Source organism: Balaenoptera acutorostrata, chromosome 14, assembly GCF_949987535.1.
Source record: "Balaenoptera acutorostrata chromosome 14, mBalAcu1.1, whole genome shotgun sequence".
Classification (NCBI taxonomy): Eukaryota; Metazoa; Chordata; class Mammalia; order Artiodactyla; family Balaenopteridae; genus Balaenoptera; species Balaenoptera acutorostrata.
Genome location: NC_080077.1, coordinates 5,374,911 through 5,395,057, shown reverse-complemented (window position 1 = coordinate 5,395,057; position 20,147 = coordinate 5,374,911). Strand labels below are relative to the sequence as shown.

The 20,147-nt window shown below is 42.0% G+C and overlaps 1 protein-coding gene across 1 annotated transcript in view; it reads left to right on the top strand.

Moving 5' to 3' along the window:
• The window catches only part of PACRG (parkin coregulated), a 526,594-nt gene extending 507,674 nt beyond the window's left edge, over positions 1 to 18,920 (top strand). Inside the window, exon 5 of the mRNA XM_007186085.2 lies at positions 18,440 to 18,920. Coding sequence (XP_007186147.1) covers positions 18,440 to 18,600 — 161 coding nt within the window. The 3' untranslated portion in view covers positions 18,601 to 18,920. The remainder of the gene's footprint in view (positions 1 to 18,439) is intronic.
• Positions 18,921 to 20,147: the final 1,227 nt, after the last annotated feature.

Here is a 20,147-nt window from a genome sequence, read left to right as displayed (position 1 = left end):
ACTGCTTTATGTATGTTTATATGAAATTGCATGGGAGTAAAACAAATTATGTCATCATAATATTGTTTTGCATCCCCTACAGAAATATTTTTATAAAACAGTTTAAAAACCATACTACAGAGGGAAAAAATATCTTAAACTTAGTGAGGATGGTAACTTTAAACAAGTTATTTTCATGGAGAATCAAGGAAAATTGCCAAAAACAAAATTTACATTTAAAATTAGTCAATAAAAGTCAGGTTGTCAGTGTTGATCTCAGTTTTCCCAAATGTAAAATGGCAGCTCAAGGAAAAGAAAACACTGGAGAAAACTTGGAAAGAAAAGAAATATTTTTAAGGATCAGATATAATCTTTTTATTTTACAGTAAATTTTCTGACAACCATATCTATCCTTGCATTTAATTTTGGCCAATCACAGTGGTGCAAAATTATTATTAACTTTACATTATTAATTTCACAGATAATTCCAAAGCTATGAAGCTATATAGAGGGAAAACAGTTTTCATTTAGTTGAATAATATGTCCATTGTTAAAGAAATTACTTCATATGACATTTTTTATTTCATCTTGTTTTCATATGTATCAGAATCAAATTTCTTGGTCAAAATATTCATAAAGACATTTGGTTATTTTTCATATCGTGGTTAAATGTTATACTTGGAAGTCAGATCTGACCTTTCTGTACTGCAGGCTCCTCACCTGTAAAACTGTGGGTAATAGCATTACCAACGTCACAAGGTTGTTGAGAATTAAAGTTAGATAAGCTAAATATACAAAAGATGCTTTCACATCTAGTGCCTACAGTAAGAATTACATGGTAATTCTTTTTACGTAGTGAGAATTAAAATATGAGATACAATCTTCCAGTTATAAAATAAGTCATGGAGAGGTAAGGTACAGCATGGTGACTACAGTTAATAATATTGTATTGAGTAAGAGTAAGTCTTAAAAGTTCTCATCACGAGAAAAATAATTTGTAACTGTAAATGGTAATGAACGTTAACTAGACATTGTGGTGATCACTTCACGATATATACCAACATTGACTCATTATGCTGTACACCTGAAACTAATATAATGTTTTAGGTCAATTATGCCTCAATTAAAAAAAATTAAAATTTAGATTAAACCAGGAAACTGACATTTTTGTAAGTCAGAAATGGTTGAACATTGGTAATGTCATGTGGTTAAACATAAAACAATGTTTTATTATTATTGTAGGCACATGCACATTTTAAAATCTTAAATGCATTCCAGTTTCATCCAAAACCTTTTTTTCTCTGATATTTTAATTCTTCTGGATACAGAGACAAGAATGACATAAACCAAAATATATTTAACACCCAATAATCCACAGAGATTAGGAGGTACACTCTTTCTAAAGTTATTACAGGGTCAACCATCAGAAATTTCTGAGTCAACTAGATTTGACTATACTGCCCTGAGCTCCCTGAGAGAGGAAGCAAGTTGTAATGGAAATAACTGAGACTTTGGCTTTATATAGATCTGAGATCAAATCCCATCTCTGACAATTTACTCATGTGTACAATGGGTAGATTTGGAATGTTAATGAACACGTCATAAGCTCCTTGAATCGACCCTATTAAGGAAGTGAAAGAAACAAACTCTCGTCTAGTGCCCAATAACTGTCAAGCTTTGGGCCAGGTGCTTTACATAGGTTAGTTCGTTTAATTCTCACCACCTCCCTCTGACGAGGCATTGACACTGATATTATAATGATGATTATACTAATAAAGAATATTAGAAACACTGGTATCATGCTTACGCGTATGTAACAGGAATTTTACTTACGTAACCTTACTTAATCCTCACGGTAAAGCTCACCCAGGTACCTGGGAAGAGTAATCGTTATGTGTCTTTGCTATCATCTTCATCATCATCACCAACCTCACAGAATTCTTTAAGGATTAAGCGAAGGAACATAAATAAGGCTCCGGGCCTGATGCTGACACCTTGCTCTCCCCAGAGGGTCAATTCAGGGCCCTGCTGTGCCCAGAGGCCCCAAACGTGTTTCCAGGACCATGTAGTGCTTTCCCTGTGCTCAGTCAGAAGTTTGCTTAACAAGCCACAGGCAGGACATGGTCGTCTGCTACCTCCGAGCAGCAGGAGGCCCCTCTGGGAGTCTGAGCCTCGCAGCCAAGGCCGTTTTCTCTGGAACACCTTCCTTTAACACCACCGTCCCTTGGGTTATTGGTAGACTTTTGAGAGCTCATTTTTGGTAGAATTTCAACTTCATTCTGCAGGAAATGGAGACCCCCAAAGTCTATTCCTTTTCCCAAATTCTGATTTGTCATATCAGAGCTGCAAGGTTTTTTTTTAAGGGAAATAGCAGAATAAATAAAAAGTGAGTCAGTTTAGTTCCTTCAAGCTAAAAACAATTTTAACAGAACTTAAAGGAATTTAGAATTTTGAGTAGTTTTATTTATCACCTGGCTTTTTAGATCGGTAATGTTTGGGGTCCTAGTTACGTAGTTTTTTATAGGATTAATCACTGGTTTCCGGACAGACTCAACAGTGAGTAAGGACTGTAGCAGGGTGCTAACACGTGCAGCCCTGCAATGTTTTTCTTGTGTTTTATTTTACCTTGGTCTTTGAGAGAGGGCAATGATTAGACCTGCCAGGGGCTGGTCAATATGAGAAAAACAACTTTAAATGCTTCACACTGATCTCTGTAAACAGCTTGCTTTTTCTTAATCTATAACATTATAACAGGCTGTAACTACATAACAGGAGGTGAAAAAAAGTAAAAGAAATACCCAGATAATTCAGAACTAAAGGTCATATGTACTGAAATATCTATCCAAATAATTATATTTACCTTAATTAATTGAATGGCATGTCAGTTATTAATCTGACCTTGCAATAGCTCAGTGCCAATCAGGTTCAAAGTCCTTTTGTAATGTTTATTTTTACCTTAAAATCTGCTCTCGATGTAATATGCAACTTTCTTCCCACTAGAAAGTTTTGTTTTGTTTGTTAAGCTGAAATAAGATGTAAAGACATTTTTTTCCCTATTATTCACTAAAAAGGGCCCTCAGGTTAATCATCTGACCTCAAAACAAAATTGACACAACTGTGCTTATTTGTGCCTAAAAGAGATATCAGTGCACCCACTGAAATGCATCTCCAGCCGGAGGTCACGGTTAAGGTTATTGGCATGGCTTTATGAGGAGGCTCGCCTTGCAGCTGTCTGCACTGTCCCGAGCCTGAAGATAAATAGCAGACTTCAGTTTCCACTGCTACTGGTCTTTTAACCTTCAGTAAGAACAAATGCTCTGGCTTAGCTCCGCCTGCATCCTCCAAGTCTGTCTCCCGAGACCTACCCAGCCTCCAGCTTGGGCTTCCTGGTGCCACTTTCATCTTCTGGGGTCTCCCCATATAGTAAAAAATGTAGAAATGCCAACACAAGTTTAAATCAATTGTAGTATATCACAAATTTAACATTTAACAAATTAACACTTTTCACACACAAACCAAAATAACAATGATTTTCTCATTTGTAAATAATCCAATTTGAAGTTAATCCCCAAAGCCTTGATTTAAGGCACATTGTCAGTGAGGGCTGACCAAAGGGCCCTCGAGGTCGTGTCTGTGACTAGCCTGGTGGGTAACTGAGCCTGGTCCTTCATAGGATGACCTAGGAAGCAAGCCCTGGGAGGGTGGGCAGATGGATGGGCGATCACAAGGAAAGGGTGCAAAGAAGCTTTTCAGAAATCTAATCTTTATAAATGTCCCTCCTTCTGGAGGTGGCAATCAATTAAATCACTCAAAGTAATTTGTTGATGATGCGATTTCCCCTACATTTCTTAACACAATCCCTCAGATTCTTTCAATTCCCAGGGTACTACCGCCCTTGGGCACCTCTAGAAGTTACAGTAACTCTTTTCAGGCCACCCTTTGCCCTCTGAAATAGTGCTGATTGAGTCAGGCAAAAGGAAATGAATGCCGGAGACTGAACTCCAGAGATCTGTTCACCCCCTAGCTTCCCAGGATGTTAGGAGACTTTGTCTTGTAAAAACTACCCGAAAAATAAATAGGCTAAAGAGAAGAACAAATCACTCTCATAAGGGGAAAAAAAACAATGTAGCCAAAAAAAAAAAAAAAAAAAAATGCATTGGAAAATATTAGCACTCCTTGGTAATTAGAAAAATACTAACGAAAGTAATCTTAAAGTAACATTTTATAGATACTGAATTAACAAAACAAACTTTAATTACATCCAGTGCTGTGATAAACAGGTAAGCTCCTGTGTTGCTGGTAACATTGTAAGTTGGCATAACCTTTCTGAAAATCAATATGGAGATATATATATACACCAGTATATACCAATGACTACAAAATGTTCATATTCTTTGAAGCAGTAACCTCACTTCTGAGAACTGTTTCAGGGAAATAATAGAACTAAAAAAAAAAAAAAAAAAAAAGACTGAATGCACAAAGATGTTTATTGCATTGTTGTCTAAAGTTGTGAAAATCTGGAAGGAGACAATGTCCCTAACTAGAGGAGGATGGCTGCATACTTTACACTCCTTCAACCCCAGAGCCGTCGAGCAGTCATTAGAAAGTACAGTTACGTGTAGTATCATCAGTGTTGAAAAGAATGACCGCGATAACCGGCTGAAACTGTGCTCTCTGATGACAACTTGTTCCAACCTCAAGGCCTTTCTTGCATTTTCTGTTCAGCGCGGCACGTCCTCCCCAGGCTGCTTGTTGCAAAGCCGCCGCCTTCTCAGCCTTTGGGGCTCAGTTTAGTTTTAATTTTCTCATCGAGACTGTCCTGTTCACCTGCCCAGGTGGTCCCTCCCAGCCCCTCTCTGCCACATCTCTTATTTTCGCTCCTTGCTAGAACCTCTCACTCTCTCAAGCACTCTTATTCCGTCGTTGGCTCATTGGGGTGTTAATATCTGCCTCTTCCTCCAGAACGTGAACACCCCGTTTACCCATCTAGTTCTCCACTCTCTACCCTCAGCTACCAGAACCCCACCCGGCTGATCTTCCTGAAATCATAGAACTTGGACAACTACATCCGAGTTCAAATTAGAACCCCATTCCCGATTTCCTCCTTGGATTTACATTCCTCTTATCCTCAAGCTGGGAAGCAGTTTACAAACAACCGCTGCTCTGGGCCCATGGAAGTGGCGTGTGAGCCCCCGGCGGGCGGGCGGCCGTGGGGGGCAAGGAGCCTCTGCTCTGCCTCTGGTCCACCAGCTGCCCTCTCCCTTGCTGAGGGGCCCCGTCCACAGCCCGCACCCACGGACGTACCCTGACCCACAGCTGCGGCCGGCCCACAAGGAGGGAGAGAAGAGGACAGATTTGCTGTCATCCCAGGGCCCAGGAAGTTTGTCTGTCCACAAGCACCTCGAAGCCACACTCCCTTGGCTCCTGAAATCCCCACCATTAGAGCTGCTTCTGTGAGCCAAAGGTCTCTGTAAAAATATGAACAGCCAAGACACACGGAAGACCTTCGAATGCAAGAATGTGGGTCTTGTCCATAGAGGCACGTGGAGGGGCAGTGTTCCTCAGCGGATGGCATTCCCCGAGGCTGGAGCTAAAGGGGGTGACTTGTGTCGAGGCCGTGGCTGGTTGAAAGATGAGAACTCCCTGGGCCAGGTCTCTCCATCCACCTGGAGGTTTTTCCAGACTTAATCCATCAGGTGCCAGGCTGACAGAAGGCAGCGAGTGTGCCTGCTTGCCAGGACGTTTGTCCAGTTCACTCAGAGCTCTGAGTCTACTGTGCAAATGTCAGATTTGGGAGCCTGGCTAGGCGCAGGAGCTGAGGTCCACCAGCATCCCAAGGGGCCGAGGGTCATGATTTGAAGAGTCTAGGAGAGAGCTTGGGGGGGAGCTCAGAGGCCAAAGTAGCAACCTATGTGGTGAAGGAGGTGGATGGGGTGATTTTAGCTGCAATAGAAGAAGCAGGAGAGCAAGGTTTCTAAACGTCCCCACCTCAGTTCTCTTCCTACAGGGACCAGACACGAGCTGGAACACTGCTCCCATCCTTCCTTCTGTTCTACTGTCACTTCTCCAGCTCAGCTCTTACCTTGTGATCAGAAATAGGCAAGGACACCTCCTCTCTCTTTCTCTCCTTCTCAATTCAGCTACTTGCTCAATATAAAATAGGAATTATAGGAATTATATGAATTACCTGAAGCAAAAGAGAAAGAAACAGGGCCGCCAGGGCTCAGATAGCCAAGGCTGAGTGCCATTTGCAGGAAGACAAGAACCGGCCTTTGCCCCGTTCATTTAGGCACCAATATATTGAACTCTACCCGGGGAGAAAGGGGACTGAGGGCAACTAGTGAGTGTAAGCTTATGCCATAAATCGTTTGCTTCTAAAGCCCTGCAACCAAGAACCTTGATCATGTTGCAGACAGGGTCCAAGGAACCCATCTAGACCAGAGCAAACTACGCCCGTGTAACAAGTATCCCCAACAGGGCAGCTCTGTGTTCATGGTGAGTCCAGACAACTGACAGTAAACTCACTCTCCTGCAGGACTTGAAGATAAAGCAGTTCCCTGCTGCTCCTTTTCTGGGGCTGTAGAGTGAACCCATTTTATAAAAGCAAAACCCTTACTCCATGGTATTCTGTGGGCTAGTCTTCCTGTCCTACCCAGAGGAGAGTTAAATCATAGGCAATCCACTGTTACCTGGAAGATGGGATACTGACATCACAGAAACTACAGTAATACTAATTGCTTGTTATATTCCTAAAGACACAACATATATTCTTTTATTTTATCCTTGCACCTCTCCTTCCAGGAAGGTATTATTACACCTGTTTCAGCCAGAGATTCAGTAACAGGCTGAGGGCATATCCCTGTGCACATGGCCTCAACCCCTTGGGGAGGCTCTTGTTTGTTTCCAGTTGGCTTTGTTCGGACTCACCTACTCCCAAAAGCCTGATTAAGAGGAAAGTAATTGTGTGCACTAAACTGAGGAATTTTAAGAGATAAAAATGTAACACAGGCAAATAAACAGTCTTTATTCAAAAGTATCAAAAGTCAGCATATTTCACCTATCAGCATTTCCGACAAGCTTTAGTTTCAATTCATGTGCAAACCCGATTTTGCTGACATGGCAAATTAAATGGCCACATTTTCATTTTGTCCCCATGATTTAGATACCTCTCTTTTTCTTCACACACAGCCAAAACTCTGATTGGACTTTAACAAAGCCCTGAACATTTGGAAAAATGGAGTCAGGCGAGCTCAGTATTTGCAGGTTGTGCTCTGCATTAATGTGCCTGGTGGCAGAGTGGATGTCTCCCGCCACATTGAACTAACCAACGTAGACACTGATGAAAGTTGGTAGTCAGAGCTTTGACAGATACTGCGAGGTTCTTTTAAACTGAGACAATTGTAAAAGGCTTTAACTCTGTCACTTATACAGCCGTTAACTCAGTTCAGCCCAGCAGATTGCTCTGATTTGTTCATTAAATATACTATTTTTGTGTTAATTGAGCTCATTTGATGAGAAAGATTTTCACTCGGTAAAATTTACAGCTAATGGCTTGGAAATCTATTAGATTTTGCACCCAATAATTCATCTTAGAATTTTCAAAGAGTAGCTAGTTTAAGCAAGCTGAGCTAAATCGTAGATAATAGAGGAATCATCTGATCTGCAGAAACGGGGTGATGTGTTTTTTCATTGTGAGTACCGTTAGTGACTTTATTTAATTATTTTCTGCAGTAGAACAAAGGGTACATCAAGGCCATGAAGGTCTTTTGTTTTGTGGCTCTGTGCCCCTCTGTGCAGGTATTCATCTAAAATGATTTAACCAAACTTTGCTGTGATGCGATCACCAGTGTGGACACACACAGGCTTCTGAGTTCTGAGTTCACTATAAAGATGAAAGTTCTAACAAAGATAATTTGAGAAGTACATCTCCCCATAGTTTACTGCATTTGCTGATAAAATTTGCTAGAAATCTGAGATTTCTTTTTTCATTTTTGTACCTCAAATACAAAAAAGAATTTAGAATTTAAAATGGGTTGTATCATTAATATTTCTTGGAAATGAAAAGCCATGATAACAGCTGTCATTCTGGTCCATTTCTGAAAGTTTCCAGCATCAGTCTAAAAGCAGTAAAAGTATCTCCAATAGGTTTGCATCACCCCTGAAAGCAGCCATCAGTATTTCCTTTCCAACTGAAAACATTTCCTTGCCTGACTGAAAATTATCATGTAGCTGGGAAAGAAACTATATTAAGCAAAATTTAGATATTCAATGAAATAGGATAATCTGATTTTTTTTTCATTCTGGAGAAGGAAAGCTTTCTCTTCTCAAATTTAAGGGTGATCCAAGTAAACTCCACTTTAAATCAAGGAGGATTTTGGAAAAGAGATGAGGCTATCTAACTACACCAACCCTCTATGTACGTATACTCAGCCTTTCTGAATCCACATAAATACTATCTCCATGGATAAGAACTCACAAGTTTGTAAATAGTAAATAAAGAATAAGAATTGGGCAGATTGTGGGCACTACTTTTAACATACAATTTACTTAGAACTGAATTTGCTTATAACGTATCTGGATTCAGTAAACACACAAAGCAGTAATTTATTCTTTCATTCATCCCTTTCACAAAGATTCGATTTGTATTTGATGCCAATGAACAAAGTTTATAGCATAAACCTATCCTTCAAGAGGTGGTAAAATGTAGGAAAACTAAACAACATAAAGCACTTCTAAGGGTTCTAGAGTGACACGTACTTAAGGGAGGTGGAGATATTACTGACCATAGCTCTAGGAATTCAAAAGAAAGAAAGAAGATTGTGGAGTCAACTTCACAGAAGAAGTAAATCCCAAACTGGCCTTGAAAAGAAGTAAGGTGGGACTTATCAGAAGGGAGAGAGGAGCATAGTCCTATGGGGGTGTTAAAGACATGAATGAAAATCGAACACATTGGGGCTAGGAAGAAATCCACGTCTGATTGGAGCAGAATGTCTCGTTGGGAAGGAGCAAAATATAAGATTGACTTCATAAGGGAGAGCAGAGAGAGAGGGTCCTGGTGTCAGGAACTTGAATTTGATCCATCATACAACGTGGAAATGTTGGTTATTAATCAGGAGAGAAGGTGACTAGGAAAATTAATCTGCAGGGTGAATTAGCAGGAGGAGAGTTTGAAAGACCAAACAGACTCTTAGCTACCTCCCAGGGTGGGCCAGAGTAGCTCTGGAACTGGGTGTATTAAGCAGACCCGCCGTGCACTGCACAACAGCGAGCTGGATACAGGGAAGGAGGAGCCGAAGATGGCGCTGATCTTCTGAGTCCAGACGCAGGGCTCCCGCTACCAGTAAAGTCAGTGCTTACCTCCGGGCGGGGGCGGTCCCAAGGTACAGTTCCCTAAAGGAACACTAGAGACTTCCCTAGTCCTCATGGACCATGGGAACCTTGAACTTTGATTCATAAACTCCCCCAACATCTGTAGCTGGAATCTGGCTTTTTTCAAAGGATATAGAAAGACCATCCAGATACTTACAAGGTTCCTCCTTTTTACCTTCTCACCTTCTTCCTACTAGTCTGTAGTTACAGGTTTTCCCAACACCTCTGGTCTGACTCTACCAAGCATCCTTCTGCAAGTAACGTAGGCATCCTGGACGGTAGCCCTCAGGCTGCTTTTCTGCCTCAAGCACATAAAGCCTTATGATTTCCTCCTCTAGAAGACTATATAGCTAACACCTACAGATCTAGAAATAAGTCGTTAAGTGCTCATAAAGAGTGGGAGGGATGGAATGTGAAGTTAATCCCAGAATTTCCCCATAGTCCTCCTGTATCATATGGCACTGAAAAAAAAAAGTCCTTGAAAGCAGTCAGCCTTGATTTTGTCTTCCTGAACATATTTTGGTAAAGGATGTCATTATTTCAAGGACTTATAAAGAAGGAAAGATAGCATAATAGTCTGTATCATAAAAATGAAGCCAAGATGAACAGTTTGCTGCCCTGTGAAACATAAATTGATTGCTTGCAGTGAGTAGACTATCTCCCCCGACATTTATTCACCTAGACCCTCTCTCCTGATGCCATTCCTTCTCTACAGGGTTAAAATTCTTCTAGAGTTAGAAAGGCCAAGTTCCTGCTCCCTGCGCACTGCCCACGTTGGCATAGGACGCTTAGACCTCTCTTCTGGATCTTCCTGTCACCCTTCTCATTGTACTCCAGCATATGCCACCCACCATTTCTCTTTCTCAGCATCCCAGAATCATGTAGTGCTTGTGTCACTTTACTAAGTGATTCCACCTCCTAAACCTCAGTGTGCTCCCTGTGCTGAGACGGTAATAGTATCTAGCTCATAGGGCTATTCTTAGCTTTAAATGACATTATGCTAGTATTATTGTTGTTATTATTACTCCACCATGAGATAAGCCAGCAGGAAATAGATTTAGGACAAGAGCTGGACTTAGAACTCTCTGCTCCTTTTCTGTTGAATGTTCACTGAATGTGCATTGAATCATGTGGACCAACAAGAAAAGAGATACACTTCTACTTCACAACTCGGAATACAGTTTAATTCAATGGCAACTGAATCTATAGTTGTAATTATCCTGTAGAGGGATAAATTGGTGAACCCACCTATTTTTCTCAGTATAACTTCCAAGTCAAATTGTCAATAATCAGAGATGAACCTAACTTGCTTTTTTGTAGTCTTGACCAAATCACTGTCAACTGAATATATTTAGAAAGCCAACCCATACATTTGGTCTTTATTCTAATAAATCAAAATCTACATAGACTTATTGAAGTAGCAGAATGGAATAAATTTTGGTAGTGTGTCAACAAATAATTTGAGTTTTTGACAGTGTTCTCTTTCTAAACCAGAACTAACTATATAAACCTTGGTCCTTTGGGTTTTTTTAGAACTTGATTTGAAAGCTGAATTTGATGCTTATGAGATCTGTGACTTACTTTGAAGAATTACACAGATGCTTTGTGATTATCTTTTCAGTTGAAATACTGTGCATCCATCCTTTCCAAAAGCTTATTCCAAAGTTGTGTTGTGATATTATATAATGTAATGTTAGGATGAGCAGAGATCACCCAAAGTTCAGTCCCTTCTTTCTACAGGGAAGGTAACTGAGATTCAGAGAAATTAAGTAACCTGTCCATAGTTAACCATCTAGTAAGTTACGGAACATTGCAGCTACTAAGGTTTGAAAAATTATATGGCAAGTTATTTGCCTTTAAAGTTCAATGTTACTTCCACTATATCACTACACCCCGATGTTATCCTTGTTCATTTCCTACAGAACAAGTCTACTCTGGCATTGCAAAATGGCAGTTGTTTAGAAATCTTCATTGTCTGTCTCAAGGAACATTTAAATATCTAATTGACAATTGGGCCAAGATCCATGATATCTTTAGTTTCACAAGTGATCAGCGCCCCCATTCAGAGATGAAAACCTTTCCTTGAGCTTTCTAAACTATGATGGCTTAGGAACCTCTTGCTTTAGTCACCCAGCTCCAGCGTCAAAAGGTGAGGGAGAGAGACAGACATCCAGCTGGGAATCGAGGTCTTGCTTCAAAGCTTTTATCTTCAGAGGAAAGAAATCTTATGAATTTCATTAATGTCAACAAGATCTGAGGAGATTTGGAGTGTTTAAGCCTTTGGGCATCTGTAGCATGACACATGCTCTGGTTATTATAAGTTTTTGGTTGCAAAACCATTGCAACTTTGATTCACACCCGCCATGAACCAACAACACTCTAGAAATATCCATTGTACAGTCAGACTTAAGGGTATGTTGAAAACAATCACTTTCCAAGAGAATATGAAGTTAGCCAAGGAAGCCGTGGCTAAGCTTGGGCCAAACAGGGAAACACCCAGAATTCTGAATAGGGTGACACATGTTATCACTAAGGAAAAAAAAAAAAAGATGAGTGTCTTCAAAGTAACATAGCAAAGCTAAAAAAAGAAAGTGAAAGAAGCATTTCTTTAGGATTCTAAAAGCAGATAACCTCAAAACATCTTCCCAAAAGGCTTCTTCTCTTATTCAATGTAGAAAAATGAAATTTCTCCTAGTTTGTCTTCCCCTCTTCCCTTCCTCTTCCATTCCCTCATCTCCAGAAAGGATCAGACTGGAATTTACAATTGTTTCCACTGTAATTTTCCAAACTTTATGGGAGAAAGCCCTTTTATTCCAAAACAGGTAACACTATTTCTATAAAGTAAATTGGGTTCAAGCTAACCCCAAATAAACAAGATATTTCTGGCAAAACAAATGTTGACAATATAATCTAGGTCTTGAAATGAAAAACTCCTTAAAAGACAAAATACATCTGTCTCTTCTCTCCCTTTCTTAATTCAAATTAAAAAGCAAAAAACTCAAAGCAACCATTTATAAACTCATATGAGTTATCTTTTTAATGAAATCTTTTTCGATAAGAGTCATCGTTTTAAGAAATATCTGTTGGAAAATATTAGTTTTATTCCACTACAACTAACATTTCTGCTTAAATACCAATTAGTGCGAACAGGGAATTACTGTTTGAGGTCATCTCCAGCTTGTAACTGTTAAATCCACTAAGCCCAAAATTGAAATTTTGTTCAGAATCATCCAACAGAACATCTGTGCTGGTTTAATGTCATCAAAAAACATCTTATCACAATAATATTTGCAGTAGGTTCCACACACACACCCTGCCGAGACCTGAGCCCAGGCCCCAAGGGCTCACTCTCTCTCCAGAGCAGATGACGTCACTGATACCCAGGCAGAAGGAAAGCAGCTTTAGCTGTGACTGAAGCCAGCACTGGTTACAGGTCTTGACAGGTAAAATTCCTTTCAGTTGAGCTTTAAAGCTTTTGAAATGTTTTAGTTGAACATTTGAGCAACCAAAAAAAAAAAAAACAAAAGTCTTTTCTGATCCAGAAGGAATTGATTCAGTTTCTTCTGTTAGTACTTTTAAAAATTCCACTCAGCATTGCTTCAGGGAGGTTGTCCAGCACCCCCCCCCCCTCCCCCGGGCACACAAGGAAGGACCAGAGTTCTTGCCTTGTGCCGAGCTCGCCAGCATCTCACCTGGGGAAATGGTAGACAGGCGTGTTGTCTGCAAGTCGCGTTATATCCGTGGATGCTGTCATACTGAGAAAAGCTTCAGGCTGGACTTGGCCTGGATTCACGTTCACATACCATGTATGCAAAGTGGCCACGCACACATGGCCAGAGAAGGAAGCGGTAGACCAAAGGAGGGCGCAGCCAAACCACAGCCAGTCGGCAGCCATTTATTTCAAAGCCTTGTTTTACGACTGTAATTTAGCCTTTGGTGCGCTGAGAGAATCACTCTGCCCGGCTCACTGTCTGGTGCTGTCAAAGGCTGAGGTGAATGTTGTTCCATCGGTTTAATCATCTTTTTATTTGTCTGAGGTCTTTGCTACTTTCCACAGTTATTTCAAGTGCTCTTGTACACTTAAGAGGTGACACAAACTGTTGCTGTCACTGAGCGTGGCAAGTTACATCATAAATTAGAGCTTCCAAAAGTTAGTAGTGTGAAGAAAGATTGGTAATGGTAGTCTGGACATCATTTGAGTCATTGCTTATCATTTCCTGATTCCCTCTGGTGGTTTTTAATTGAGGTTCCCAGGCCAGTGTTTTCTTTAGGAGTGTTTGGTTCATGGCTCTGCAAAGCAGCCAAGTCATGAGCAATTTCAGGATGACAGGTGGCAGTGGGCACGATGCCTTCCTTCCTGCCGACCCACTGCCTCTCCGTCGTGTGGTCGTGCTTAGCCTGTCCTGCTGCTGCTTCAGCCAGGAGCCTGCAAAACTAATGGAAGTTTCCCCCAAATTGTGCCTGCTGCTTTTCTTAGTCATGACCAGAAAGCATAGGTAGTCTATAAATTATTTCATTCATCGGTACCAAATGAGTAATACTTAAGGTATGTTGAATAAGCAACCCGAAGTAAGCATTTATGTGTAATAATGCTTTCGTTTCCCAATAACTTCTTTGTGTATTACTGTTCATATAACAATATCTATACACTTAACATTGAAGAGTATTGACCAAAAAAACACTAGAGTCAGAAAAATCCAAATGTGAATGTAACTCTCCTTGAGCCTCTTATGGCCGTCCATACATCCTTTCACTGCTCTTCCTGTTTTCAGATAAGGGGACTCAAGTGTCTGACTAAAACACACAGATAAGCCTTCTCTCAGGACACAGTCTCCAGTGGGAAGCCAAGGAACAGGAGAAAGGCCTATGGCGCCGGGGCTCTGCAGTCAGGGTGCGCGGCCCACACTGACTCTCATAGGGCGTGCACGGGACCTACAGGGACTGTGGCCAGCTAGGCTCCCCCAGGTAGATGAGAAGCTCCCCAAAGGCAAGAGCTTTTTTTTTTCCATCTTGCATCACCCTGCAGGGCCTAGTCTTCCGCTGTCTACAGAGAGAACATCACTCTTTGGTATGGCCAAAGGTGCCATTGACACCGACCTCAGCACTAACTTGGGAAGACCTTGCTCTGGCCACCAAAAGTTTCCTTTTCCCCACTTTGCTTTTTTTTTTTTCATTTTTTCCTATAATAGTAGTAACTGAAGAAAGGAAAAGAATAAAGCTTCTACACAGTCTAGAAACTGTAAAAATGCTAAGAGACTCTTCCATCGAAATCCCACAAGACACGTGTCTGCAGCTGGTCCATGTCCGCTGCCTCATAGATACGTATCTGTGTGAAATGTCAGTGCATCTGATGCAGCCTCCCTTTGGATGGCCTTGGTGGTGAGGTGTCACGATCATCACTTCCCAATCACGAGCTGAGTTCATTCACTGAGAGCACGCCATTGACCGACGCAAGACTGGGATACGCACGTCCCAGTTCTGACCAAAGCGGCATCTAGAAAGAGAAAGCAACCAGGTTAGGACTGTCTAAAGGGGGCTAGATAGAAAAGGAGGCTGTGTGTGCTTAAACGTACTACCTACATAATCAAAAACAACTTCAACATTCAGAATAATAAGTATATTTAAAATAATCCCTAACCAAGAAGGACTTTCAAACAGTAGTTGCCCACCTCCTGCACACAAGGACCTCTAAGAAGAGAAACCAGATCCCTTGTTCTAGTCTATTTGCGTGTTATCCCTTTAGAAATGCAAAGTCTGGTTTAAACCGTTGTTATACTCCTATTTGTTTGGTTATAAATAAAACATATCTTTTCCATCCTCAATGTATCTTTCCAGCTGCTGGACATAAAATAGACTCCTAGCTTCCTGAATTGAAATGTCATCTTCCTAATCAGAATTGACAATTGTACATAACCATCTGGGTTTTTTTTTTTTTAAAGCATCCTATTCTCACAAGTTTTTTTTCCAACAGTGTCATATGTATCTTAAATGGTGAGCTCAAGCTAATCACCTCAAGCTCAGATTCTAAAAAAACCTGACAATATAGCAGTTTTGAAATGGAGACCACACCGCTCACCTGCCCCCCAACATGGCTTGACACTAAACTGTGCCCGGTCATCATTTCAGCACCTAAAAGAAGGGATGTGCTCCTTTGTTGGGCTTTTTTTCTACCCCAGTGATACACATTCTGCAACCACAAAATATTCCAACTCCAACTCCCTTTTTGAATAAGCAACTGTTATTCTGTTCTGTTCTTTTTATCATTTGCTTTATACACTGTTGGGAAACAAAAAAGCTACATAGTTTACTTACTCCTACAGTTAAATACTTTTAAAAAGTAAGAATAGGTTATTATTGAATAAAGTGTTGCTTGTCATTATAGCATTCTGGAAGGCAGTGGGAAAAACAGGGTGTGTTAAGCTTTCCATTGTGTGCAGACTTTCCACCCCCCTCTGCCCCCATCAGGAAAATATGTCTGTCCCGTGATCTATTCAGTTCTTGACCTTTTGACTAGTATGCCAACAAAATGCACCATTTATTAGTGATTAATTTACATATCTTTGTCCATCAGGAACTGGATCAAGGCTGTCACAACTGGGCACCATCACCAATTACATTTTCCACGTGCCCCCGGGGTGTTTGCGCCATGGGCTCGGCTGGCCATGCAAACCTGGGTCCTGCCGGCTCCTCCCTAAGTGCACCTCTTTCGTGAGCAGGAGGAATTTATCAGGAATGTCCTCTGGAGGGAAGAAGCCCTCAAAGGCCCGCCAGACCCTCTCACTGGATCTCCTTCACGGTTCCAATCAGAATCCTGGGATGTTGTTCCTCACATGTACCTTCCTTACGGGTCTTCCTTGTCACACGCGCTGTCTCTGTCCCTGCTGCACCTGTTTCGGACTGTGTTGCTTTGGCCCTCCCCTCTTTGGGACCTTCTTCCTTAGCATCTTTTCATTACACCTGTAACACGCCTGACCGACCCTCCCCCCCACACACACATACACACACACACACACACACACACACACAGACACACACACACACAAGCTTCCTCCCCCTTCTCTCTTAATTTGACCCAAGGCCTTCTCCTGTTGGAAAGCCCTCCACGTGGATGGATACTACGTTGTCCTCCCTGGTGGGTGACCCCAACTGCACTGACTCTCTTCTCAGACCACCCTGTAAATCTTTAAAAAAAAAACCAAAACAACCTATTTCATTTGTGTGTATCTGTCTCTCTCTATATATTTTTAAGTTTACCTTTAGCTCAAAAACAACAGGGCAAGAACCCTTTTGGTCAAACGTCTTATCTCTTATTTGTCCTGTACAAGTATCATGTATGAATATTTTAGATGATCAGCTACTCTGTAAATCAAGCTTTGACTTCAATCCAGCTTTCCCCATCATAGCAGAAAGGCTTCCACCATGAGAAAGGAAAAGTCCACCTAATTGCAATGGCTTTGCATTGTAAGTTCATTGGTTATGAAAAACTGATATGCACTGTGGCTGTGTGACTCATAGTCTTTCTCTTTCTGAAAATTAGTAATATTTCTGCCTGCCTTCACCCCCCACCAGAAGAAACCAGTCAGGAAAGCCATGTCTTTTCTCTGTGCTACAGAAGACAGTGATATTTCTTTAACAAGTCTCTGGGAAAATCAAGCAAAAAACCTGCTTATCTATGCTGTGTGCGATTGTAATTGTTACCTTTATTACTGGTCTGAACCATTACTCCATCTTTTTTAAAATGTTCAAAACCACTGGGGAAAAAAACTTTGAAATACCGTTTTTCCCTCTATTATTTTCACATTCAAGCAAGATAAGCATATGGAGCTATATTGAAATCTGAATAAAGTAAACACTTTGATCTGGTAAAGTGCGCATTTTCAAGTTGCAGCTCCTCGCCCTGTAGCATCGCATGGCCTGAGCCTTCAGGCCGTTTATCCTGAGGCCTCCCGGGCCTCTCAGCCCACCCTGTGGCCCTTTCCTTTCATCACAGGTCAGGTGGGGTAACGTCAGCAGAGGCACAGACATGACTCGCTTACTGGGAGAATAAACGGTGTTGAAACCCTTAGAAGTCTGGGCGGGAAATGCAACTTACATGCATGTAATGGCTATTATTCGAGAAAATTGTGGAATTTTTATATTCTGGATTGAAGTAGAGGGTCTCCCATTTTGGGCTGACCCCACGCACTTGGGTAACCTCACAGGTGGAGTGGAATCAGATACTTCTTATCCAAATGGTTTGAGACCGGGCTGTGTACGGTGAAGCACGTCAGACCCAGGTTCCCCTCACCAGGCCGTCGAAGGCCAAGCCTAGTAACCCCTCCCCTCAGAGTCTGAGACGCAGCTGAGGGGTCCCTCAAGGCTCTGGGAGACGAGGCCTCGGGCGGGTCCTCCAGGTGCCCCCCTGGGTGGACCGCCTGCCTGGACTTAGACCCTAAAACTAGCAGTGGCACCAACCTCTATGAAGCCGCAACGATGACTGTCGTCCAAGCACTCAGGGACGGGTCAGGAGCAGCTACGGCAGGAAAGGCTGTTTCCTCCTCCCCACCTGCATCCGCAGTGATGGGGGTGCCGTCAGAGGGCTGCACACCGGGGCTAGTGATACCTGGAGGAGAAGGAGCTCATCCCACGTACAGAAGCCACGGACATGGGCAGGGGCTAAGCCCCTCACTCCAAAGTATGTCCATTTGAAGTCACACAGAGCCAGCACCCTAACCTGATGATGGACGGTTCCCTCTAAATATGCCATCTTGGGGTTTTGAAGAAGTCAAGGTCCAAGAGAATACTCTCGATGTAATTGCCAGATTTAAGAAAGAGATTCCCTGACTTGTGAACTGTTGTGTAACCATGATCACCTCACTTTCATTTACTCTCTGATTTCTTTAGTTTAGATGAATTTTCATCAGCTCCATTCTAGGACTTTGTATTTTTGTATATCTGTCACTGCTCCTAAAACTCTACAGGATCGTGTAAAAATGTTAATTGCTTGCGTCTCATGACAAGCATTCAGAGAAAAATGCCTAGACACGTGTGTAGGACTTTTTGGGGAAATGCAGTGAAATAACGGGCCTCTTTGTGTGTTTGCATGACCCAGTAAACTCCGGGGACGGCATCGACTACAGCCAGCAGAAGCGGGAGAACATCGGTGACCTGATCCAGGAGACGCTGGAGGCCTTTGAGCGCTCCGGAGGAGAAGATGCCTTCATCAACATCAAGTACATGGTCCCTACCTATGAGTCGTGCTTGCTAAATTAGCGGTGGGAACAGCTGGGATTCGAGGAAGGCTTCTCCTAGCCTTCTGATCATCTGTCTCTGCTGCTGTTAGTATCTCATTATCTGTGACTTCTACGGCTTACTTTTCTACAGCTGCTAAAATAGTGGCTCATGGGCCATTGGACTTGTAGCCCTATTGAGAGCAAGGCTTTCCAATACACAAATAGTGCCTGTTTCTTAGATTACAATAGTGTACTGTGCTTATTTGTTCTAGGAGAAGAATTGCTTCTTTATACAGTTCGGAAAGAAGCAGGAGTCCGAGTTAAACCTTCAGCTGTATAGACAATAAAACTGCAATTTTCATACGCAATTCAGCAGTTGTGTCTGCCTGCCCTGAGGGTGGTGTCAGAGGTTGGAAGGGAAGCATTGGTGCTGACTGCTTAACAGGTGTTGGTCGTGGACAACAAGCACCCGTTCAGCAGCAGCTGTGCAGAACAGTGTGCTTTGACAGCCAACAAAACTGTGGAATCGATATTCCCATTACAGGAGGACAGTTTTGCCGCCGTTATGAACCTCAGCTGTAAAAATAATTGATGCTTCTAGCCCACTGGTGATCTGGGTTTGCAGGGGCTTTCCAGTTTATATTGGGAGGGGACAGGGAGGGAGGGAGGGGGAAGGTTAGGTGTGAAATGCAACATGGCAAACGTGATTGTTTTTAAAAAAAGCTAGTTTGCATCTTTGTCCCTCTGTATTATGACATCCTGCATCTCAGGACCCGGTGTTACTGACAAAATGCTACCCAGCAGTTTGTTGAGGGCTTTCAATCATTTTTGAAAATGACTTATAAGCACCTTAATGATCGCCCCTTGCAACAAATCACATTCTTTTCTTGGCAATTCTCCTCTCCTTGGCCTCCTCCCACGGGCGTGTTGGATGGGTTCTCATTGCACCTCTAGGTGGGTCTGATGGTACTGTTTTGGAATTTTACTGAAACCAAAAGAAAAAAGACAAAAGACATGCACTTTTCATTCAACTGGAAAGAAAAAAGGTGTCCGAAGAGAAGAGCAAGCGTAAGGTGCCAGCCCTGACAAGGGCCCTGCAGGCGTGTGGGGCGGTGAGCTCGGGGCATTTGAAACTCAGCCCGGAAAGCTTCAGAACGATGGACCCCTGGCTCTGCACACCTGAGAAATGCTGTAACTGCCCAGAAATGCATAGCCTCAAGTGTCTCATTCTGTAGCAAAGTGCAGCTTCTGCACAAAAGTGAAGAAATGAAATGTGTTCCCCTGGGAAACGGACCCTTTGCCTCGAGATTGTTGTCACTAATTATTTAAGACACAAGTTTCCAAAGGCAAACACCGAGTTTGAAAACTGGTTCATTATTCATCTTCCCTGATGACGGGCTCAGCATATGAAACCTAGCAACCAGGACCTACCTCCTAGTTTCTGGAAGCAGTTTTTAGGATAAACGGAGATGCATGACCGGGTAAGAAAAATTGGCTTTTGTGTATAATACTTTGAAAAGACAGAGCTAGAAGCAGACATGGACAGGTTAAGACAGGTTTTTTTCTCCAAACTCTGATGTTCAATTG